Source organism: Anguilla rostrata, chromosome 13, assembly GCF_018555375.3.
Source record: "Anguilla rostrata isolate EN2019 chromosome 13, ASM1855537v3, whole genome shotgun sequence".
In the NCBI taxonomy this organism is placed as follows: Eukaryota; Metazoa; Chordata; class Actinopteri; order Anguilliformes; family Anguillidae; genus Anguilla; species Anguilla rostrata.
The window spans coordinates 1,082,675-1,102,644 of NC_057945.1; the positions used below are offsets into that span (position 1 = coordinate 1,082,675).

At 39.3% G+C, this 19,970-nt stretch overlaps 1 protein-coding gene across 1 annotated transcript; it reads left to right on the forward strand.

The window, feature by feature from the left end:
• Positions 1-359: 359 nt before the first annotated feature.
• lsm3 (LSM3 homolog, U6 small nuclear RNA and mRNA degradation associated) lies at positions 360-7,487 on the forward strand. Its single transcript, XM_064305657.1, has 4 exons — positions 360-496; positions 2,250-2,360; positions 5,094-5,189; positions 7,104-7,487. The coding sequence occupies exons 1-4, from the start codon at positions 476-478 to the stop codon at positions 7,182-7,184; spliced, it is 309 nt and encodes a 102-aa protein (XP_064161727.1). The 5' UTR covers positions 360-475; the 3' UTR covers positions 7,185-7,487.
• Positions 7,488-19,970: the final 12,483 nt, after the last annotated feature.

Below are 19,970 nucleotides of genomic sequence, written 5' to 3' on the forward strand. Positions count from 1 at the left end.
GGCTTTCAAATGGAGGTGCAGAAGAGAGGAAGTGGTTTTTTAAAGGTTAAGATTTGGACATACTGGATTAAATTCAACTCTTTATTTAATGGCAAAGTATATTTCAGATAAATGTGATATTTGTAATGTCCGAAAATGTTGAGCATGTCATAATGAGGTATAGTAAATATAATTCAGAGAGGAACACTTTACGTGATATAAGATATGTGAGCTAGGATGGGGATGGAATTTGTAAGGGATTTTAGGGATGGGAGAGAAAATGTGGGAGTGCTGCAAGGCTCTCTTTATTTTCCTTAAAGATACAGGGTTAGATCGTAAAATATAGTTTAAAAAAATGTAATCTGAAGTATGTAAAGCCCTGATGTTACACACTCCTATACAGTAGATGGCGCTATGCACCTGTACACGTATGTTTTAGTCCTGTCATTTAATGTAGAGAAGAAGAAGAAGCAGACTTCTGGGAAACTTGAAAAAAATGGCGGATGAAGTTGATCAGGTTAGTGTTCATTTACCTTGAACATTGTTCACATTTTTACTGGTAAAACTGGCTGGTGCGTTGTGTATATGGTTATTCAGCAATTATCGAACTAATGTTAGTTAACTAAATCGACGTGGTTCGGAGAACTTTGCTAATGATAGCCACTTCACTGGCTATTGCTATTTGCAGGAATCGATGCAGCCGTCCATATTGAAAAGAATAAATGAAAGTTTGAAACGTGCCGGCTGGCTGATTGGTCTTAACTGTATTGCTAATTTATTTGTACACAGCTAGTTAACAATGAACTAACTTAGGTAGTCAGTTGAGTAATCAGCGTTTTAGTTGGTTATCTTGTCTTAAATTATACATTTACACACATTATCATGGTCAACTAGCGAGTTAGATTAAAGGATTTGCCAATGTGGTCATTCGTTTGATTAGAATAGTTTGTTTGCTATAACCAGCTTGCTATGCTATGACACACCGTTGACAAGCACTTGCGAAACTCCTCAAGAACTGATTTATGTGTAACCTCGCTTACGATAGCTTGCTATCAGTCAGCTAGGTGCGTGTTATGTTGAGGCCAAATATGAGATGATTGCTTTCATATGACTTTACACTTAAAACATCTGCGCGTGGGTTGATGGGTTTCTTTTCTATATGCACTTTGACACGTATATATCAAAAATATGTAGCTCATTTTCAGTAATGCTTCTGTAACTAAAGCCAAATAATTTCTTGTAATTGAATAAAGATAAAACTCAGGCTGAGGTTCCAATTATTGGAGCAAAGGCCCAGAGAGAGATGCTGTGGCCTTAAAATCCCTGACACAAAGCATCAACCCCCAGGCTAAAAATCTTGGTGTGCTTCTGGATCCTGATTTGAATTTTGAAGCCCACATCAGAAACATCACTAAAGTTGCCTTTTATCATCTTCTAAGCATTGCAATGCACATTACCTCCTCTCCCAGGCAGACACTGAGAGACAAATACATGCTTTCATCACTAGCAGGCTTGATTACTGCAGTGCTGTCCTTTCTGGTCTACCTAAGAAAACTAAATACACTGCAGGTCATTCAAAATGCAGCATCACGTGTACTGACCTAGACCAGGGGAGCACACTTCACACTTATTCTAAAGGCCCTCCACTGGTTGCCTGTTGGTTTTAGAATAGATTTTAAGATTCTTTCATTGGTGTTCAAATCACTCAATGCACTTGCACCTGGGTACATATCAGACATCCTTCTAGTTCCCTCCAGTGTTCTGCCCCTGGCCTTGTAGTTTATCCACAGGCATTGCAACATTTTGAAATTCTCATTAAGAACTCTGCTTGACAAATGACTAGCCGTTCATTCCATTCTTACCATATAGCACAGATGAGTTCCTTCTGCACTTTCAGTTTGTTCCTTGATTTGTGATCAGGTCAGTCTTGAAGGAGTTCACCAGTTATTTCCGTCTCCAGACAAAACACTCTAACGATTATTTTGCAACCTGTCCTCTTGAAGTGTTTTTTTGCCCTTGCTCAATTGTCAACATTAGCCTAAGAATATTACTGTGATGTGATGATATGCTATTAAGTGTTGTGTCAAGCTGGTGAAATTTTCTTTACAAAAAAGCATAGAAATATAGTTCCTGTTTAAAACAGTGAATTATAATGTGTGCGAGGTGTTAAGTTTATTATGAAATCTGACTTGTGTTTGTGAGAAGTTATTTTAATGCACGAAGATGACTGACTTGCTGTTACTTCTGTGATTATTTATTACTCTTAACAGCAACAGACAACCAACACTGTGGAGGAGCCCCTGGATCTCATCCGGCTGAGTCTGGACGAGCGAATTTATGTGAAGATGAGAAATGACAGAGAACTTAGAGGACGACTACACGTAAGACAGTGCACATCATTGTTTTGGGCACTGGCTTAGGCGCTCCTAACGTCGCTTGTTTGAAAAGGGCGTAAACAAAGAAAACGAACGAGGGCGAAAAAGCCACGCACTAAATGAAGGTGCCCTTTTCATGGTATCTGTTCTTTCAGCTGTAATAGCTGAAAATTAAGTTAATGCCTTCAGTCTCTGTGCGGTACAAGTGCTCTGTTTTTGGGTGAAAATGACTTGTGCTTATAAGAGAACGAGCATTGCATCTCTGTTGCATTCGGACACATTATCTCGAATATCATTTGAGCTCGAGGAAACACTTAAATTGACTTAAAATACAACTTTCCTTGGGCCCTCTGCCCATTATAATAATGTACAGGTTAATACTGTACAGGTTAAGAAAGCAGATTAATAATCTAATCAGACTGTGGCACTGTATCTATGGATGGAGAAGGCGTGTGCAGGGGGCGGTAGTCGCCACTGTGTGGTCGCCCATTGTATTGCATTACAAAAGCAAATAAACAGAAAAACAGCACAAAAAATTTAGGTCATTTTAAAACATTGATGCCTCAAATTTCTCAATATAACAACATGCCCATCAATATTAGTAGAGCCTGACCGATATATCGGTTTGACCGATATATCGGCCATTATTTTACTTTTTTGACGACATCGGGATCGGCAGTTATGCAGCCGATGTGTCCCGATTTTTAAATAAGTATAATAAACAAAAAAAACATTGATTATTTATCTGTACTTGTCTGTTCGAACGTTGTAATTGCTATTTACAAGAATTATCCAGTAGAGGGAGCTGTAATACAAGTGTGAACTGCAAGTTAACCAGACAGTAAAAACGCCGATAAAACACTTCTAACGTGGATCATTTTAAGCCATGTTATCTAGCTTTGTCGTGATAACATGAGAGAAGGATTACTGTTGGAGAAGTGAATCAACCAAAAGTTAGCGTGGGTAACCTGCACAAAAGCGCATTGTAGTTTTTTTCACGTCTTTCATCCAGTCAATTTTATTTAATCTAACGTTACACTTGATTCACTCATTAGCTCCGCTAGATAATGTCTTCCTCTTTGAGATTGTGTAGTAGAAATAAAATAAGAAAATATAATTCATTTAACTTACTGAGAATATATAATAAGAAATAATGAGGCTGTGTCAATAGCTAATGCGTTATTGCGAGCGAGTGTGTCATCTAGTCACGCGTGAGAGCACATTGTAGTTATTTTCACCACCAAATTCTTATGGACAGGGAAGCTCGCTAGATAAAGTCTTACTCTTTGAGATCATGTAGTAGGAATAAAATAAGAAAATATAATTAATTTACTGAGAATAGATACTAAGAAATAATAATAACAAATAACAACAACAATAATAATATTTATAAAAATACATGTTTGAAACTGGAAAACTGATTTTTTTAAAATTAATTTTTTATAGATGACTGGAAAAGAAAGGAGTAAAAGCAAGGTGTGGAGTTATTTAGATTTCACACACTTAAAGATGGTGTTAATATATATATTTAATTTAATATCATCTTTTACATTTTTTTTATCTAAAATTTTCTTTGTGTGTTTATTTTTATTTTTATTTGTTTGCTTAGGCTATATGTTAAATGTTCTTAAATATAGAAACTTTAATAAAATGTAAGTTTTTCAAATTGATTTGAAAATGTTGCACTTTTTGACAAAATATCGGTCAAAACATCGGTAATCGGTGGGCTAGGACTCTCCAAAATCGGGATCAGCATCTGACCCAAAAATCTGGCATCGGTCGGGCTCTAAATATTAGATATATATGTATTTTATGACATCCATACTTAATGCATAATAGCTCTGTGAATCTGTGGACTCATCTGCTACAGTAGTAAAAGGCATGCTTGAATTAATGCTTGAATTTTAGAGATTTGACCTCCTCAGGATGTCTCAAACAATTAGGAAGGTATTCCTTTCTTTGATGTTGGACGTCAGTTGACAACCAGCATTTTCTACATGTTGGTATCCAAATTGGTATTCAATTTTTTATATCCAATATTTTTGCTTCAGTATTACGTATTACGAGCTCATTTAAAAATACCGTTGTGGGGGGTTGGAGGGAGATGCCATTTTAAAATTCTAAATATTTGTGGTCATTGCTATACTGCACTTCAACTGTGATCCTTTACACATTTTAATAAAAAAATAACAATAAACAGTTTTTTTTTGTTTCTGAACGGTATCAGAAAAAGGAAAAGCAAACATTAAAGATTCACCCCAGACGTTGAGAAAATAAAAAATTTACAGCAGTGAAAGCATAAATCTTCAGCCCAAATACAAATGAAGTAGCCTAAAAAAAATAGTGCTAGCAGAGCTAGAGATTTCCATAACTGGGAAAATTGCTAAACAGTTACATGGTGCAAACAAAAAGAAGAAAAAAGTTTTATTTACACATTTAAACTACAAGGTTAAGGGGGTGGGGGGTAGTTTTCTAAATTTGCCATACTTCAGTTTAAACTGATTGTGCTACCAAAACTATCGCCAAAACTTGCTTTTAAATACGATGTTGCAAAAGCAGCCACGGAGCAGATTACTGTGGCCTGTATAAGAGAGCAAATCAAAGCGCCATATGGTGGGTAGTGCAGTGCAGACAACGTCCAATGTGTTGAGGATACAACAGCAATAAGGTGTTGTCTTTACTTAATCTTTATGAAAGATATTTATTCTACAAAATAAAATGTTTTCTTGTGTGTTATAGGCTTATGACCAGCATCTGAATATGATCTTGGGAGATGTGGAGGAAACAGTTACTACTGTGGAGATCGACGAAGAGACTTACGAAGAGATTTATAAGGTATGAAAAGCCATTCTGTGTCGTACTCATAGACCACACAAACCAACATGGCATATTCAAATTCATTTTCTTACTGCGTAATCAAGAGTTTGCCCACATAGGAATACATAGTTGTGTAGGTAGGGGATCTTACTGCATGTGCAGCAGTCAAGCCCTGTTCCAGTTGTTTCCATATTAAATGAAATAAAATTTTAATCAGAGTCAAACATTATATTTTCATTCTTTTTTCACCTATCTGGAATTCCCAGTTTTAATCCCAGTATTAATCTTTGCTCAGATTAACTGAGAGCTCCACTGTCATTTTGGGCGAGAGCAGACAAGCAGGTGCCCCCACTGAAGCCTGTGATGTCAGTGGTGATGTAAGCTGTGATGTCAGTGGTGATGTAAGCTGTGATGTCAGTGGTGATGTAAGCTGTGATGTCAGCTTTGATGTCAGTGGTGATGTCAGCTTTGATGTAAGCTGTGATGTAAACTGTGATGTCAGTGGTGATGTAAACTGTGATGTAAACTGTGCTGTCAGCTATGAGGTCATTTTGTAGAGCTCATACACACGACTCAGAGGAAGGTGCGTCACGTGCATCTTAGCAGGGGGACTTGTGTGCGCCTGTTTGATGGGGGCAGTGGGTACTGGCGACACCGTCATCCCAGTCGACTGGAACGCTCTCCTCCCTGGGTGAACCTGGACCAGCTGCATGTTGCCCTGTGGGTCTGCCAGCTGTAGTTCCCACTGGCAAAGTCCAAAATTGATACCAGCCCACGGGACCATTTATGCACAAGAACACGGCTTTAGTCAGTGTCTTTTCAGAAGTTCGATTCACCTTCTTAATATTGTTCACAAAGGTACAATTGACTGAAGAATTGGCCAACTACAAAATGTAGAATGCCATGTTGTTTATGATGGATGTTGAACAGGCAAAGCATGTAGTGTTTTCAGCAAGGTTGTGGCAATGCTACACTTATGTGTAGAAATTCATTTCTGCTCATTTATGCACCACAATAAATTTCCAATTTCCAATGTTAGTGTGCCATTCGGTCTGCAGGAGAGGCGGGTTGGTCTCGGCTGCGCCGGCTGGTGGAGAGAGCACGCACCTGGGTTGCGTGAGCTAATCAGCCCAGGTGCTTAAAGGTGTGCTGCTCTCCACAGTTCGGGGCCGAGATCGGGAGATAACGCTGAGAGCGTGTTTCTTTATTTGAGTTGCGTCTAATTTCAGTTTTTTTTCTTTTAAAAAGACGGGGAAAAGTGAACCCCCTGCTGAAAATTGGGAGGAGCTGGCCAGGTAAAAATCTGGCCAGCTACGAGCGGGGAACTGAAAAGTTTCCACTTGGTTTTGCTTTCTTTTGTCTTTGTTGTTTTAATTTGTTGTTTTAGTTAATTGTCCAAACAGATTTTGATCGTACCACGGAACAAATTTGTATAAGAGAAAATATGGTGTATGCTGAAATTTTTGTGGAAATGTTCATAAGTGCAGTTAGCAATCAGATCTGTCAGTGTGCATGTTTTGTGAATGAGGCCCATTACCTTGAACTTACTTTCACACTAACCCACATGGAAAACATGCTTCTGTTCCAACCTTTCTGACGACTGAAACAACATTACCAGGATGACAGGTTTTGATTACATGTGTTCAGCAGTTTATGTGTGTGTGTCTTTGTTATGGCTGTAAATCACAGGTATATTTGTGAGAGTGTATGTATGTTGTGTGTGTGTGTGTGTCTTTGTTATGGCTATAAATCACAGGTACATTCGATGAAAATGGCTGCAGTCACATTTTCTGCCTTGTGCACTTTGCTTGTGAAATGAAGTGCCATGGTTCTGCCTTTGTATTTGTTCATGACATGAAGGTTTTATCCGCTACAACGTACAATCAAGGCTACGTGATCCAAAGGTTTCTTTTTTATTTTTCTGTCTTTCAGTCGACGAAGAGAAACATCCCGATGCTGTTTGTTCGAGGAGACGGTGTGGTTCTGGTGGCCCCGCCCCTGAGAGTGGGCTAAGCTCTTATGCCCTTCAGGAAACTGGGCTTGAGCCTCAGCCTTTTGAATCAAGGGGCTTTTTGATTTTTGATTAGACAAACTATGATCAGTGTTTTTTTATTATTGTTTTTATTGGATTTGTTTGACTAAACACAGATTAAGACCTGAACAGAGTTTGTTGAGGGGAAAAAACATTTTTTTTTTCTGGATTTGTTGTAAGACTTTTTTAGTTATTTGAAGATGTTGTGTCATTTTATTTGTAATAGAAAGTGTTGAAAACTGCAATATCCCCCAAACACAATAAAAAAATTTGAAAAAGTGGAACCAGACAGAAAGTTGTGAATTATTCCATCAGACATACATTACATTTTATGTAAGTGTAGGGAATATGCCACCATGTCTTCATACGAGGCGCCACATACGAGGTTTGGCTATTAAATAATGAGACTAATGCTGTAATTCCGTTCTAATTAAGAAAATTAACATTTCAATTCTTTTCCCCTTCAATGTATTCCCCTTCTGCAACTACACACCGCTGCATTCTGGTCTTCCACTGATCAAAGCAGTGCAGTAGGTCTTCCGTTAGTTGTCTCAGAAGCTCCGTCGTTTTCTTCTTCACTTCTGGAACAGACTGGAAACGGGTTCCCTTGAGTGCAGACTTGATTTTAGGGAAAAGAAAAAAGTTGCATGATGCTAGATCAGGTGGATAGGGAGGGTGGTCAAGTACTCCGAGATCGTGTGGCTATTAAAAACAAACTAACTCAATAATATAGGCGTTCCTACTGTTTAACTGCTTTTTTACTAAGTTACTGTAGGAAATAGTTACCTACAAATAATTACGTCTGTCATGTCTACAACACCCCATTAAAAACACTTGCATTTAAAAACATGACAAACACTTTCATAACGTAATCATAACTAGTAGCAGTCTAGTGAGAAAATGTATGTTTATGCACCAGCTCTTCGTTGTATTTGAGACGTGTTGATCATCACAGAATATGGATCATTGTAGTTGTCGTCTGTATTATATATGTTCAATCAGCAAACTTATCTCAGTCATGGTTAGTATGCTTTCTTTGTGCAATAGTCTGTGATCATGTCAAACCTGTTTGCCTGTTAAATTGTAAGGAAAGCAAGCTGGCTGAGCAAGACAGCAAAAAGAGTCCTAGCTCCAGCTAATAAACCTTTATAAACACAAAGAGTGGATCTCAGAAGCGCAAAGGGAAAACGGAGCACATGAGAAGGGTACACAGCTTGCGAGCTCGGGAGCTGACGTTGAAGGAGACTGCTGATAATTTTGTAAATGAATTCTCGTCGGATGCCCGGAAAATGAGTGAGTACATATAGTGCTTATCAAGGAGATTTGTGTTGGGTTTTTAATGCTGCCAGCCTGTTATAGTTTGAATTTGGCCACCACGGCATTTGTTGCCTCACAGCAAGAAGGTTGTGGCTTCAAATTTCGGGTTGGGGGCTTTCTGTGTGAAGTTTGCATGTTCTCCCCATGTCTGTGTAGGTTTCCTCCAGGTACTCCCCCACGACCCTGCTCAGGATAAGCGGGTATAGATGATGGATGGATAGATAGACGGATATAGCAAAGGGGCCAGTGCCTTGTAGTCTGTAAGTTCAATATGGATAGCATAATCACAAGCATTTTTAAGGTTGTTTGCATTTTGTGCGGTCCATTGTGTACTGTTCAATTATGTAAGTTGTTTACAAAATTTGTCGTGTGATTCTGCATGTAGACGGCGGTTTCTACAATGTGTGTGTGTTTGCATGTATGTGTGTGTGTTTGCATGTATGTGTGCGTGTTTCTATGAATGTATGCGTGTTTGCATGTATGTGTGTGTGTTTGCATGTATGTATGCGTGTTTGCATGTATGTGTGCGTGTTTGCATGTATGTGTGTGTGTTTCCATGTGTGTGTGTTTGTATGTATGTATGCGTGTTTCCATGTATGTGTGTGTGTTTCCATGTATGTATGTGTGTTTGCATGTATGTGTGTGTGTGTTGATCATGTGTGGTTTTCATGATGTTGGTGTTTGCATGTATGTGTGTGGGTTTCATGTTGTGTGTTTGTGGTATGTGTGTCTGTTTCCATGTATGTGTGTGTGTTTGCATGTATGTATGCGTGTTTGCATGTATTGGTGTTTCATGTATGTGTGTGTGTTCATGTATGTGTGTGTTTCATGTCATCGTGTGTTGTATGTTGTATGTTTATGTAGTGTTTCATGTATGTATGTGTGTTTGCATGTATTGTGTGTTTGCAACATGGCGTTTCATGTTATGTTTGCATGTATGTGTGTGGGTTTCCATGTGTGTGTGTTTGTAGGTATGTGTGTCTGTTTCCATGTATGTGTGTGTGTTTGCATGTATGTATGCGTGTTTGCATGTATGTGTGCATGTTTCCATGTATGTGTGTGTGTTTGCATGTATGTGTGTGTGTTTCCATGTATGCGTGTGTTTGCATTGTATGTGTGTGTGTTTGCATGTATGTATGCGTGTTTGCATGTATGTGTGTGTGTTTGCATGTATGTATGCGTGTTTGCATGTATGTGTGTGTTTCCATGTATGTATGTGTGTGTGTTTCCATGTATGTGTGTGTGTGTATGTTTCCATGTATGTATGTGTATACTTACCGCTCATAATCTACATTTATATGCATTACTGTGGTCAGTTTCTCATAACAAACACAGCGCAAAAAGAAATGATATCTGAAAAACACGTTTTCAATGTACAAAAATGCCAAGTTACTCACACATAAAATCTTGACCTGCTATTAAAAGTACTGATATCAAAATTAGGCCAAGATGAAAAAACACAGGGCCAAGTTACTTTAAATAATTTAGGAAACATTGGGTAGCAGCATTTCTTTGGAATACAGCAGGTTTAATTTGTGTTAACTAATATGCCAATATAGCCAAATTTCCTGCCTAGATTTTGCAAGTCTTAATGACTTAGAGTGCTTTGTATGTGTGAGTAACTTTTTTTGTATGTTGAAAACGTGTTTTTATTCAGATATTATATTTAAGCAAAACAATGCTTTTGTCAAAATTATTCACATTGGTATTAGTGAAAGCATATCAGATCAGTGGCATGCATACAGTTGGTGCCAGCTTGGCATCAACACTGCTGTTAACAGCAAGACTCACTGAATGGGTTACAAGGGAAACACCTGAATCATTCTACCCTTGCGTATCACCTAGCTACCTGGCAAAGAAACTTACACCATCTGCCAAACATTATAGCAAACCCTAGGCAAACAGGCCAGGAAAGCATAAGCGAAATGTGAGATGCCCGTTCCAGAATGCAACCACTATATCAGTTCACTCATAAACACAAAACTGCTTAGCATGCATCCAGACCCAAGCCTGAGTATCTCTGTTGTCTTTCCTAATTGACTGTATGACAAAAGCAGCCAGCAGGTAACGTTAGCAGTTTTAAACACAGTCAATAAAGCAACAACTCTGAAACTTAGAAAGTGTTTGCAAACATCTGCTTTCTGCCATTTATCCTTGCAAAACAATGTTTAGCTGGCCAGATTTTCATCAGTCACGTTGTTGATAGGCACCGGTAGGTATAATTGGGTGCTTTAATATTTGTTTGCATGTGTGTGTGTCAACTGGCGAAAGAATTTAAACAGTCTGCTCTAAATAACTGACTGCTGAATAAATAAACATTTGTTGTCGTTGTTATTATTATTATTATTATCTGTCTGATTAATAGTCCTGAGATCTGAATTGTTTATTGCTCATATCTTGTATGCACAAAGGTTAAAACATTGATCAGGATCACATGAAGTGATGAAAAACGTCTAGAAAGCATATCTGGTCTTGTGTATGTTGAGCGAAGAAAGATATTTTATTGTGCAAAAACGTATTTTCAACACACAACTGGAACTTGTGCAGAACTGGCCTCAGTACAGTTTGGGCATGCCCTGCGATAGATTGGCGACTTGTCCAGGGTGTATTCCTGCCCCTCATCGGGCGATGCATGTCTGTCACATGTCACGATGCATGTCTGTCACATACAGACCCCGGGTCTGTAAATTTCATGGATTAAAATGGAACTTGTTTTGCCCTGACCCAAAGTATACAACATACCATATGAATGCAGTGAAATCATTTTAATTTGAAAAGAGAACATTTGAACAAAACTTAAATTTCCTAATTTTTTAAGTATACACCCCCTTCAGTCAATACTTGGTGGAAGCACCTTTGGCAGCAACTATAGCTACCAGTCTTTTTGGGTAGCTCTGCATAAGGTTGGCACACCTTGATTTGGAGATCTTCCCCCACTCCTCTTTGCAGAACTGTTCGAGCTGGGAGAGGTTTGTTGGTCTTCGCTGATGGACTGTAACCTTCAAGTCATTCCACAGATTTTCAATTGGGTTTAAGTCAGGGCTTTGACTGGGCCACTCCAGAACATCCACCTTGTTCTTTGCAAACCACTCCATGGCAGCTTTGGCCTTGTGCTTTGGGTCATTGTCCTGCTGGAATATGAATTTCCAACCCATTTTCAGTCTTTTTGCAGACCTCTTCAGGTTCTTCTCCAAAATCTCCCTGTATTTAGCTCCATCCATCCTCCCTTCAATCTTGACAAGTTGCCCAGTCCCTTTCAATGAAAAACATCCCCACAACATTATGCTGCCACCACCATGCTTCACAGTCTGGATGGTGTTGTTTTGGTGATGGGCGGTGTTGTGTTTTCACATTTTTTTGGCATTTTGGCATTTATGCCAAAAAGTTCTATTTTGGTTTCATCTGACCACAATACGTCCTGCCAGTTTGTGGCAAGGTGTTTTTTGCAAACTTAAAACGGGCCTCCAGATGGACCTTTCTGAGAAATGGCTTTTTTCTTGCCATCCTTCCATACAGGCCAGATGTGTGCAATATCTTTGATATTGTTGTATGATGCACATGTTGCCCTCTGTTGGTCATAAAACCCTGTAGTCTAGTTTAGAAGTACGCCCTGATTTTGGTAGACTGTAGGTGGTGCCATACACTTTCCATTTCTTAATGATGGTCTTAACAGTGCTCAAAGACATCTTCAAAGCCTTGGAAATCTTTTTATATCCCTCACCTGATGTGTACCTTGCCACAACTTTGTCACGGACTTGTTTTGGGAGATCTTTGGAGCCCATGCTGCTGTTTTAGATTGTTGTAGATTTTATTGCACGTTTTGTTGCTTTGTTTGTGATGCGATTTGGACTGTATAGTTTGGAATGGCCAGGGGATGGCGCTATTAGTTCATCTATCTTGTTGGCCTTTCATTTCCATGCAGTGCACAGGCCTGAGAATGGGTTCACGCCAGTGGTTCCTAACCTCGTTCCTGGGATCCCCCTGTGTATGCTGGTTTTCAGTCCTGGGGACCCCTGTGTATGCTGGTTTTCAGTCCTGGGGACCCCTGTGTATGCTGGTTTTCAGTCCTGGGGTACCCCTGTGTATGCTGGTTTTCAGTCCTGGGGACCCCTGTGTATGCTGGTTTTCAGTCCTGGGGACCCCTGTGTATGCTGGTTTTCAGTCCTGGGGACCCCTGTGTATGCTGGTTTTCAGTCCTGGGGACCCCTGTGTATGCTGGTTTTTGTTTGAGCCACAACTGCAATCCCTGAATTTGAAGTTGTTAATTTTTCTTAATTTGGGTGCTTTTCATGATGAAATATGTCTGTGTGCCATGGAGAATAAAATGTCCATGTTCATGAGAAAATTCTAGGATTTCAATTGTGGTTGGAACGAAAACCAGCATACACAGGGGTACTCCAGCACCGATGTTGGGAACTATTGTCTAAGTGAATAAGCATGTGATATTTTTGCAAAGCTTGCAAAGATCAAGTCAGTGAATGTTTATGGTTGTATTACATATCTGCATCTGAATGTATTGTTTTTATATTGATGTTAAATACACAGGTTTAGAAGGGGCATCTCACCTGAAATTCCCACTTAAAAGATTTAATTGATCATGTAGAACCAGAGAATGATAACAGAATGATTTTTTTTCTCCCGTATCTTAATTGAAATTTATTAATCAATAAAAATACAAATTAAATGATTTCATATAGTACGTATCACATTGAAAGGGGAAACTCACTGTGCCCACCACCAGTGTAGCACCCATCTGGTGATATATGCTGAGCTCACGACCCAGCAGAGATGGAGAAGGAAATAATTTATTAAGTTAAACTGGGGGAGAATTAAATGGCTGAGAAGAGAAAGCAAGAAATTTTCCCAGGACACCAGTGAACTCTCCTACTCAATAATTGCCAATAGTAGCACCAACCAGTTACCAGGCCCATACCTGCTTCAGCCCTAACCAGGCCCAAACCTGCTTCAGCTCTAACCAGGCCCACACCTGCTTCAGCACTAACCAGGCCCACACCGGCTTCAGCTCTAACCAGGCCCACACCTGCTTTAGCTCTAACCAGGCCCACACCTGCTTCAGCTCTAACCAGGCCCACACCTGCTTCAGCACTAAACAGGCCCATACCTGCTTCAGCCCTAATCAGGCCCACACCTGCTTCAGTCCTAATCAGGCCCACACCGGCTTCAGCACTAACCAGGCCCACACCTGCTTCAGCACTAACCAGGCCCACACCTGCTTCAGCACTAACCAGGCCCACACCTGCTTCAGTTCTAACCAGGCCCACACCTGCTTCAGCTCTAACCAAGCCCACACCTGCTTCAGCTCTAACCAGGCCCACACCTGCACTAACCAGGCCCATACCTGCTTCAGCTCTAACCAGGCCTACACCTGCTTCAGCCCTAATCAGGCCCACACCGGCTTCAGCTCTAACCAGGCCCACACCTGCTTCAGCTCTAACCAGGCCCACACCTGCTTCAGCACTAACCAGGCCCACACATGCGTCAGCTCTAACCAGACCCACACCTGCTTCAGCACTAACCAGGCCCACACCGGCTTCAGCTCTAACCAGGCCCACACCGGCTTCAGCACTAACCAGGCCCACACCGGCTTCAGCTCTAACCAGGCCCACACCGGCTTCAGCACTAACCAGGCCCACACCGGCTTCAGCACTAACCAGGCCCACACCTGCTTCAGCTCTAACCAGGCCCACACCTGCTTCAGCTCTAACCAGGCCCACACCTGCTTCAGCTCTAACCAGGCCCACACCTGCTTCAGCTCTAACCAGGCCCACACCTGCTTCAGCACTAACCAGGCCCACACCTGCTTCAGCTCTAACCAGGCCCAGGTCTTCAGTCTCTGCTTTGGCAAGTGAAATGGGTGCTCCATTTTACGGGTGCTTGGGGTGGAAAGTTGATATAATATTGAATCAAAATATTGATTCATTAATCAGAAAGACTTACCGTCCTTTCCGAAATGCCATATGATGCACTGCACTGTAAATACTTTCATTTTATGTAAAATATAATGACAAATATACAGATGCGTTACAAATCAAAGTAAAAACCTGAATGGTTGAGTGGAGAAACATAACAAAAGCAGATACTTCCATGCAAGTGTACTGCATTATACAATTAAGCAATTAACATCCTGTCATGCACTGTGGCATGTATAATAATGCTTGGATTAAGATGGCAAGAGGAAAAGAGTTATTTTGAAAGAGGGTTAATTATTCGGCATGAATGACAGTCACAAAGTCTGCTGAACTTGTCAGTGTTGCAATAGGAACAGCGAGTAAAGTGATATCTGCATTTAGATCTATGGGGAAGATATTAGTAAATTGTGGTTGAAATCGCACATTCCGTGACCACAATGGTTGGGCATTAGTGTGATATATAAGGAAAAACTATATATAAGTAAAATATTTTAGTATGTTCCATTGACCTTACAGCTCTTTATGTTAACGTATCAGTAAACTTCACTGATTCGTTGCAATAACAATCTTATGCTTCTCATTGCATGGCTGAATGTTGGTCAGCTCACAAAGTTAAGAGTTGACTTAAACTGACCCTGAAAATTAAGCTGTGCAGAGATGGGGTCTGGTGACTGTGGAGAGAGAGGGAAAGGGAGGTGTGGCCCATGGCCTTTCAGATAGGGGACTGTGATTGGCTGACTGTCTTGGCCTGAGCCTTTTCCTGTGTTGTGAAAACCACAATCAACAAGTACCCCAGCGTATCAATCATACCCCGTTCATAATTAATTCAAAAAGTAACTGTCAACGAAGAATGAATTCAGTGTCTTTTAAAACAATATTAAGTATTGACTCAATCCTTTGAGTACAATATTTTTTTATTCTGAAAATAGGTAGTATTGAATGGGGAATCTGTCCTTTTATACACAATTACAAAGATTAGTGAGGAGTAAGGTCCAGCAAGAATTTTGAAGCAAAGCCATGCCAGTAACTGAACTCAGCCATAAATGGATAAAAATGTATATCATAATAATGGATATTATTTGGACAAAGGGCCTTTTATATAGAAATGGTAGTTGCAAACCAAAGATTTATCTCACTGGACTTGAAGAATTTAACTTCAGTTAGAAAGAAATTTGAGGTTTTGCTGTCTAGATGAATCTGGTCTTAAATGATGCTCATGGAATTCACTGTGGTCTGTGGTCTTCCAACCATGAATGCTACTTTACCCAGGAATGGAGCGGCAGGCTATTACCATATTTTATGCACAATTCATTATGTGCTTCCAAACATACTATGTATTAATGGGATTCGGAATATGCAGGGCAACTCGAGCTGTTTTGTTCGGGATTTCTGGAACGTAAGTTCTTGCTTGAATGATTAGCAGTTTTGTATCCTTGGCATAACGCCGTTAAAATCAGCTTATCAAAGCAGTCCTACATTCTCTGGTTTCACAAGTAATCCCTGAATGTCTTTTTATATGTCTATAAGTGAAATAAGTCAGTCTGTCAGTGAGAGTTTTCACCATTTATTCCTGTGGCAGCCACAGTTTCTGCATGATGAATGTCTTCTTGATTATGAACTGGGTCAAAATGTATTTCTAATACTTTAACCCTTTATACATCAGTAAAAATGCTGAAGACTTCCGCTAATATTAATAGTAAAAATTTCATCATTCATTTCTGAAGCTTTCTTTAATTTCACGGAAGCTTTTATCCAGACCAATTTACGCAGTTCTTATATTTTACGTAGCATCTAATTATACAGCTGGATATATATCATAACAATTCGGGTTAAGTGCCTTACTCAATGGTCCATCTGTTTTTTTTGCTTCTTCTCTAAGCCGAGCATAAATCAACTTAATCCTGATTGGACTTCTAGATTGGTTTAGATTTTGCAGAACTTGAGAAGAGAACTAGAGTACAAGAAGTGCTATATTTTACAAATATCAACCACAAAGGGACTCCAAGTGAAGTCAGAGATCGCATCCTTTCAGCCCTGTGGTCAGGTCTGTTGTGTTGAGGGATCTCCAGTCCAATCTCAAGTGCTTTCAAGCTTTGCCAGCATCTAAAAAGTTAAGGTATTTAAAGTGCATGCAGTATTTGTCTGAATAAAGCATACCAGAGTCACACATCTGGGTTTGGAGCCTTCTGATTCACAAAAAGGAAAATTAGTTAAAAAACGTGATGCGTTCGTTAACCATCTCGTATCTGAGTCTGGAATCGGTCTTCTTCTGTCTGTCTGATATCTGTCAAAGTAAAAAAAACCCTCTGAATCCCATGAGTAACACTTTTTCTCAAAGATTGACACAGCCTCATTGTTTGTGTAAAGCCTTCATAATATACTATTGTAACCATCTTGTTTTCAGCCTTTTATTCTTACATGGAGAAGTGCTGGTGCCAACCAACATTAAGCAAAACAATTGCCATTCTCCTGATGGACTGAACGCACAAATTCAGGGAACTGTTTGGGCCAGTCTCTCGAGCTTATCGGAGGCACGTGTACCCTAGGCCCCTCCTTTCCCCCTGAAACCCCCTGTGGTGGGTGGGACCATTCGTATAGAAAGGGTGTTTCTAAGCCCTTGTATAGATTACATAACCAGAGGCTGGAGAGCAGCTGCATGGAGCGGCCATGTGAGAAGCAATGTTAATTCACTCGGCAAAACCTAAAATGTCACAGAAATAGCCCTCGGTATGCAGCGGCCTCGACACTGTTTAGCATGCGCTTAGAATTACGGCCCATTTACTCTGACCCCTTCTCGTCTGTTTTGCATTTTTAGCTTTTGGGCATAGTGAAGCCAAGGTACTTCCCCTCAGCATTTTTCACTGCACGTGGTGGTGGTTGCTGGACTCCAGATGTGTTTTTTGGGAGCTGCTTGTGGAAACATACCATTGCCTCCTGAGACCAAGAGGAAAAAGTTTGAGTATTTTGATTTTTTTGACATAATACTAGCATCTCAGATGACAAAAACATGTTTCAGTGAAAATATTTGTAAAAATATTGTTTTATTGTTATTGAATGTCCCTTGTAGTGTAGCTTTTAGTATAGTGGAAAATAGGGTTGCGATTAAGACCAGAGACTTATGTCCCCTAAAGGGGACAAAAAAAGAAAAAGGGGCAGTGTGGGTATAGGTTTTTGTTTTAGCCCAGCACTATGACACCTGATTTAAATGCTTAACTATTAAAAAATCACATTCTTCAATCAAGGACTTTGATAAATAGAATCAGGTGTCTTAGGGGTGGGCTAAAACAAAAACCTGCACCCACTTCAGCCCTTTTCAGATAAGATCTGATGCCCCTGTCATAGGATCTCCAGGAATGGGTTTTTTCTTCTCTGTGCAAACTCCTCAATGCAACTCCCGTTCAGAAACTTGGTGGAATATTTCCAAACATAAGGCTTGGAAGTCAATATTATGTGTATAAGGCACATGGACAAGCTAAACATGTTCTGAGAGTGGAAGAATTTAGCAGTGCATTCGTTTCAGAGATATTCTGTATTTATCATTTACAGATTCAGCAAACTCCTTGGTGTGACCTTTCCCAGGATATCAGAACTTCTACATTATACAGTTCCTTTGTCATCATTTGTTATTTAAGCTGTCATTCACCTGGGATGATCTTTAACATCTTGGCCAATAAGGTTAAAGGGATTGTGGGAATTTAAAAATGGACCAACTGAAAAAATGTTCAGTAAATAGATAATTAAATAAATAAAGAAGCAATTAAATAAATGAGCAAGGCATATTATTTCAACTCATATTTATTTCCATGCGTATTAATTTAAAAATGACTCGGCCTGTCAGTAAACTTGGAAGGGGCAGGGTCAACTATGATCATAGAGACACTCGCCCATGGTAAGGGAAAGCAATTGATGGCGCTCCATATAGTTGGTATTAGCAGTCAATAGATTATAAAGATTATAAAAATGCCATAAGGTTGTTCTGTGGTGGGCTGTACAAATAACAAAGCCACACTAGGACCACATTCTCTCCTAAGTTATTTACGTTTTTCATCTTACCATCTGAAGAGAATGTCGTCATTTGAAGTTCATGTGTCACATGAGTGTCAAATGCCTATCATGGAAATAACCTGCAATTCATCTGTGTTACACCTAAAAACACATGATGATATGTAGTTATTTGTCAAATAAGTTATAGTTTCGAATGTAGCTGTCTCTAAAACAACTTAGTTGTCATTTTTATGTATTTAGTTTTACTTGTCATAAAGATGCAAGATGCATTGTGTAAATAACTTAAGTTTGGAGATGTTGGAAGCTGTATTTTCCTTACTCCCTGACCTTACATTTCTGTGTAATTAAGAATACTGCTAGCTGTACGTTTCTGTGTAATTAAGAAGAATACTGCTAGCTGTACGTTTCTGTGTAATTAAGAATACTGCTAGCTGTACGTTTCTGTGTAATTAAGAAGATACTGCAGCTTACGTTCTGTAATTAGAAGATACTGCTACTGATGTTTCTGTGTAATAGAATACTGCTACTGACGTTCTGTGATGATACTTAGTTACTCTGTGTAATTAGAATACTGTAGCTGTATGTTTCTGTGTAATTAGAAGAATACTGCTACTGACGTTCTGTGTAATTAGAAATCTCATGACGTTCTGTTAATTAAGAGAATACTGCAGCTACGTTTCTGTGTAATTAAGAAGAATACTGCTAGCTGTACGTTTCTGTGTAATTAAGAATACTGCAGCTGACGTTCTGGTATTAAGAAGAATACTGCTAGTGAAGTTCTGTGTAATAGAGAATAGTAGCTGTATGTTCTGTGTAATAGAACTGCACTTACTTACTGTATTAGAAGATACTGCTATGACATTCTGTATAAGAGATACTGCTACTGTAGTCGTAATTGAAATGCTGCTGTATTCATGTAATTAAAATAGCTAGCTTACGTCGTAATAAGAGAATACTGCACATTACGTTCCTGTAATAAAAATATGTATTATTTCTGTTATTAGATACTAGCTTCTTCTGTAATGAGATACTGCTAGCTGTACTTCTGAATTAAGAAGATACTGCATGTAGTTTCGTAATAAGAATACTGCTAGTATACGTTCTTGTAATTAGAAGAATACTGCTAGCAATGTAGTCTGTGTAACAAAATACTGCTAATGTATGTTCGTGTAATTAAGATAGCTACTGTAGTTGTGAATTAAGAATATTATGTTTTCTGTGTAATAGAGAATACGCTAGCTGCTCTTGTAATTAAAACTCAGATCTGTGTAATAAGAAAATCTGCCATGGTTTTCTGTGTAATTAGGATATGTAGCTGACGTTGTGTATTAAAGAATCTGCTAAGCTGCAGTTCTGTGTAATAATAAGATCTGCAGATGTTTCTGTGATTAAGAACTGCTAGCTTCTTCTAATAGAAGAAGATACGTTGTAATTAAGAGATACTGCTAGATGTAGTTTCTGTGTAATTAAGATATGCTACTGCTAGCTTCTGTATTAAAGAAAGCTGTACGTTTC

Coding starts and splice junctions, on each gene's coding strand:
- lsm3 (XM_064305657.1), top strand. CDS start 476: ATGGCGGATGAAGTTGATCAG. Junction 497..2,249: donor TGGCGGATGAAGTTGATCAG/GTTAGTGTTCAT, acceptor TACTCTTAACAG/CAACAGACAACCAACACTGT. Junction 5,190..7,103: donor CTTACGAAGAGATTTATAAG/GTATGAAAAGCC, acceptor TCTGTCTTTCAG/TCGACGAAGAGAAACATCCC.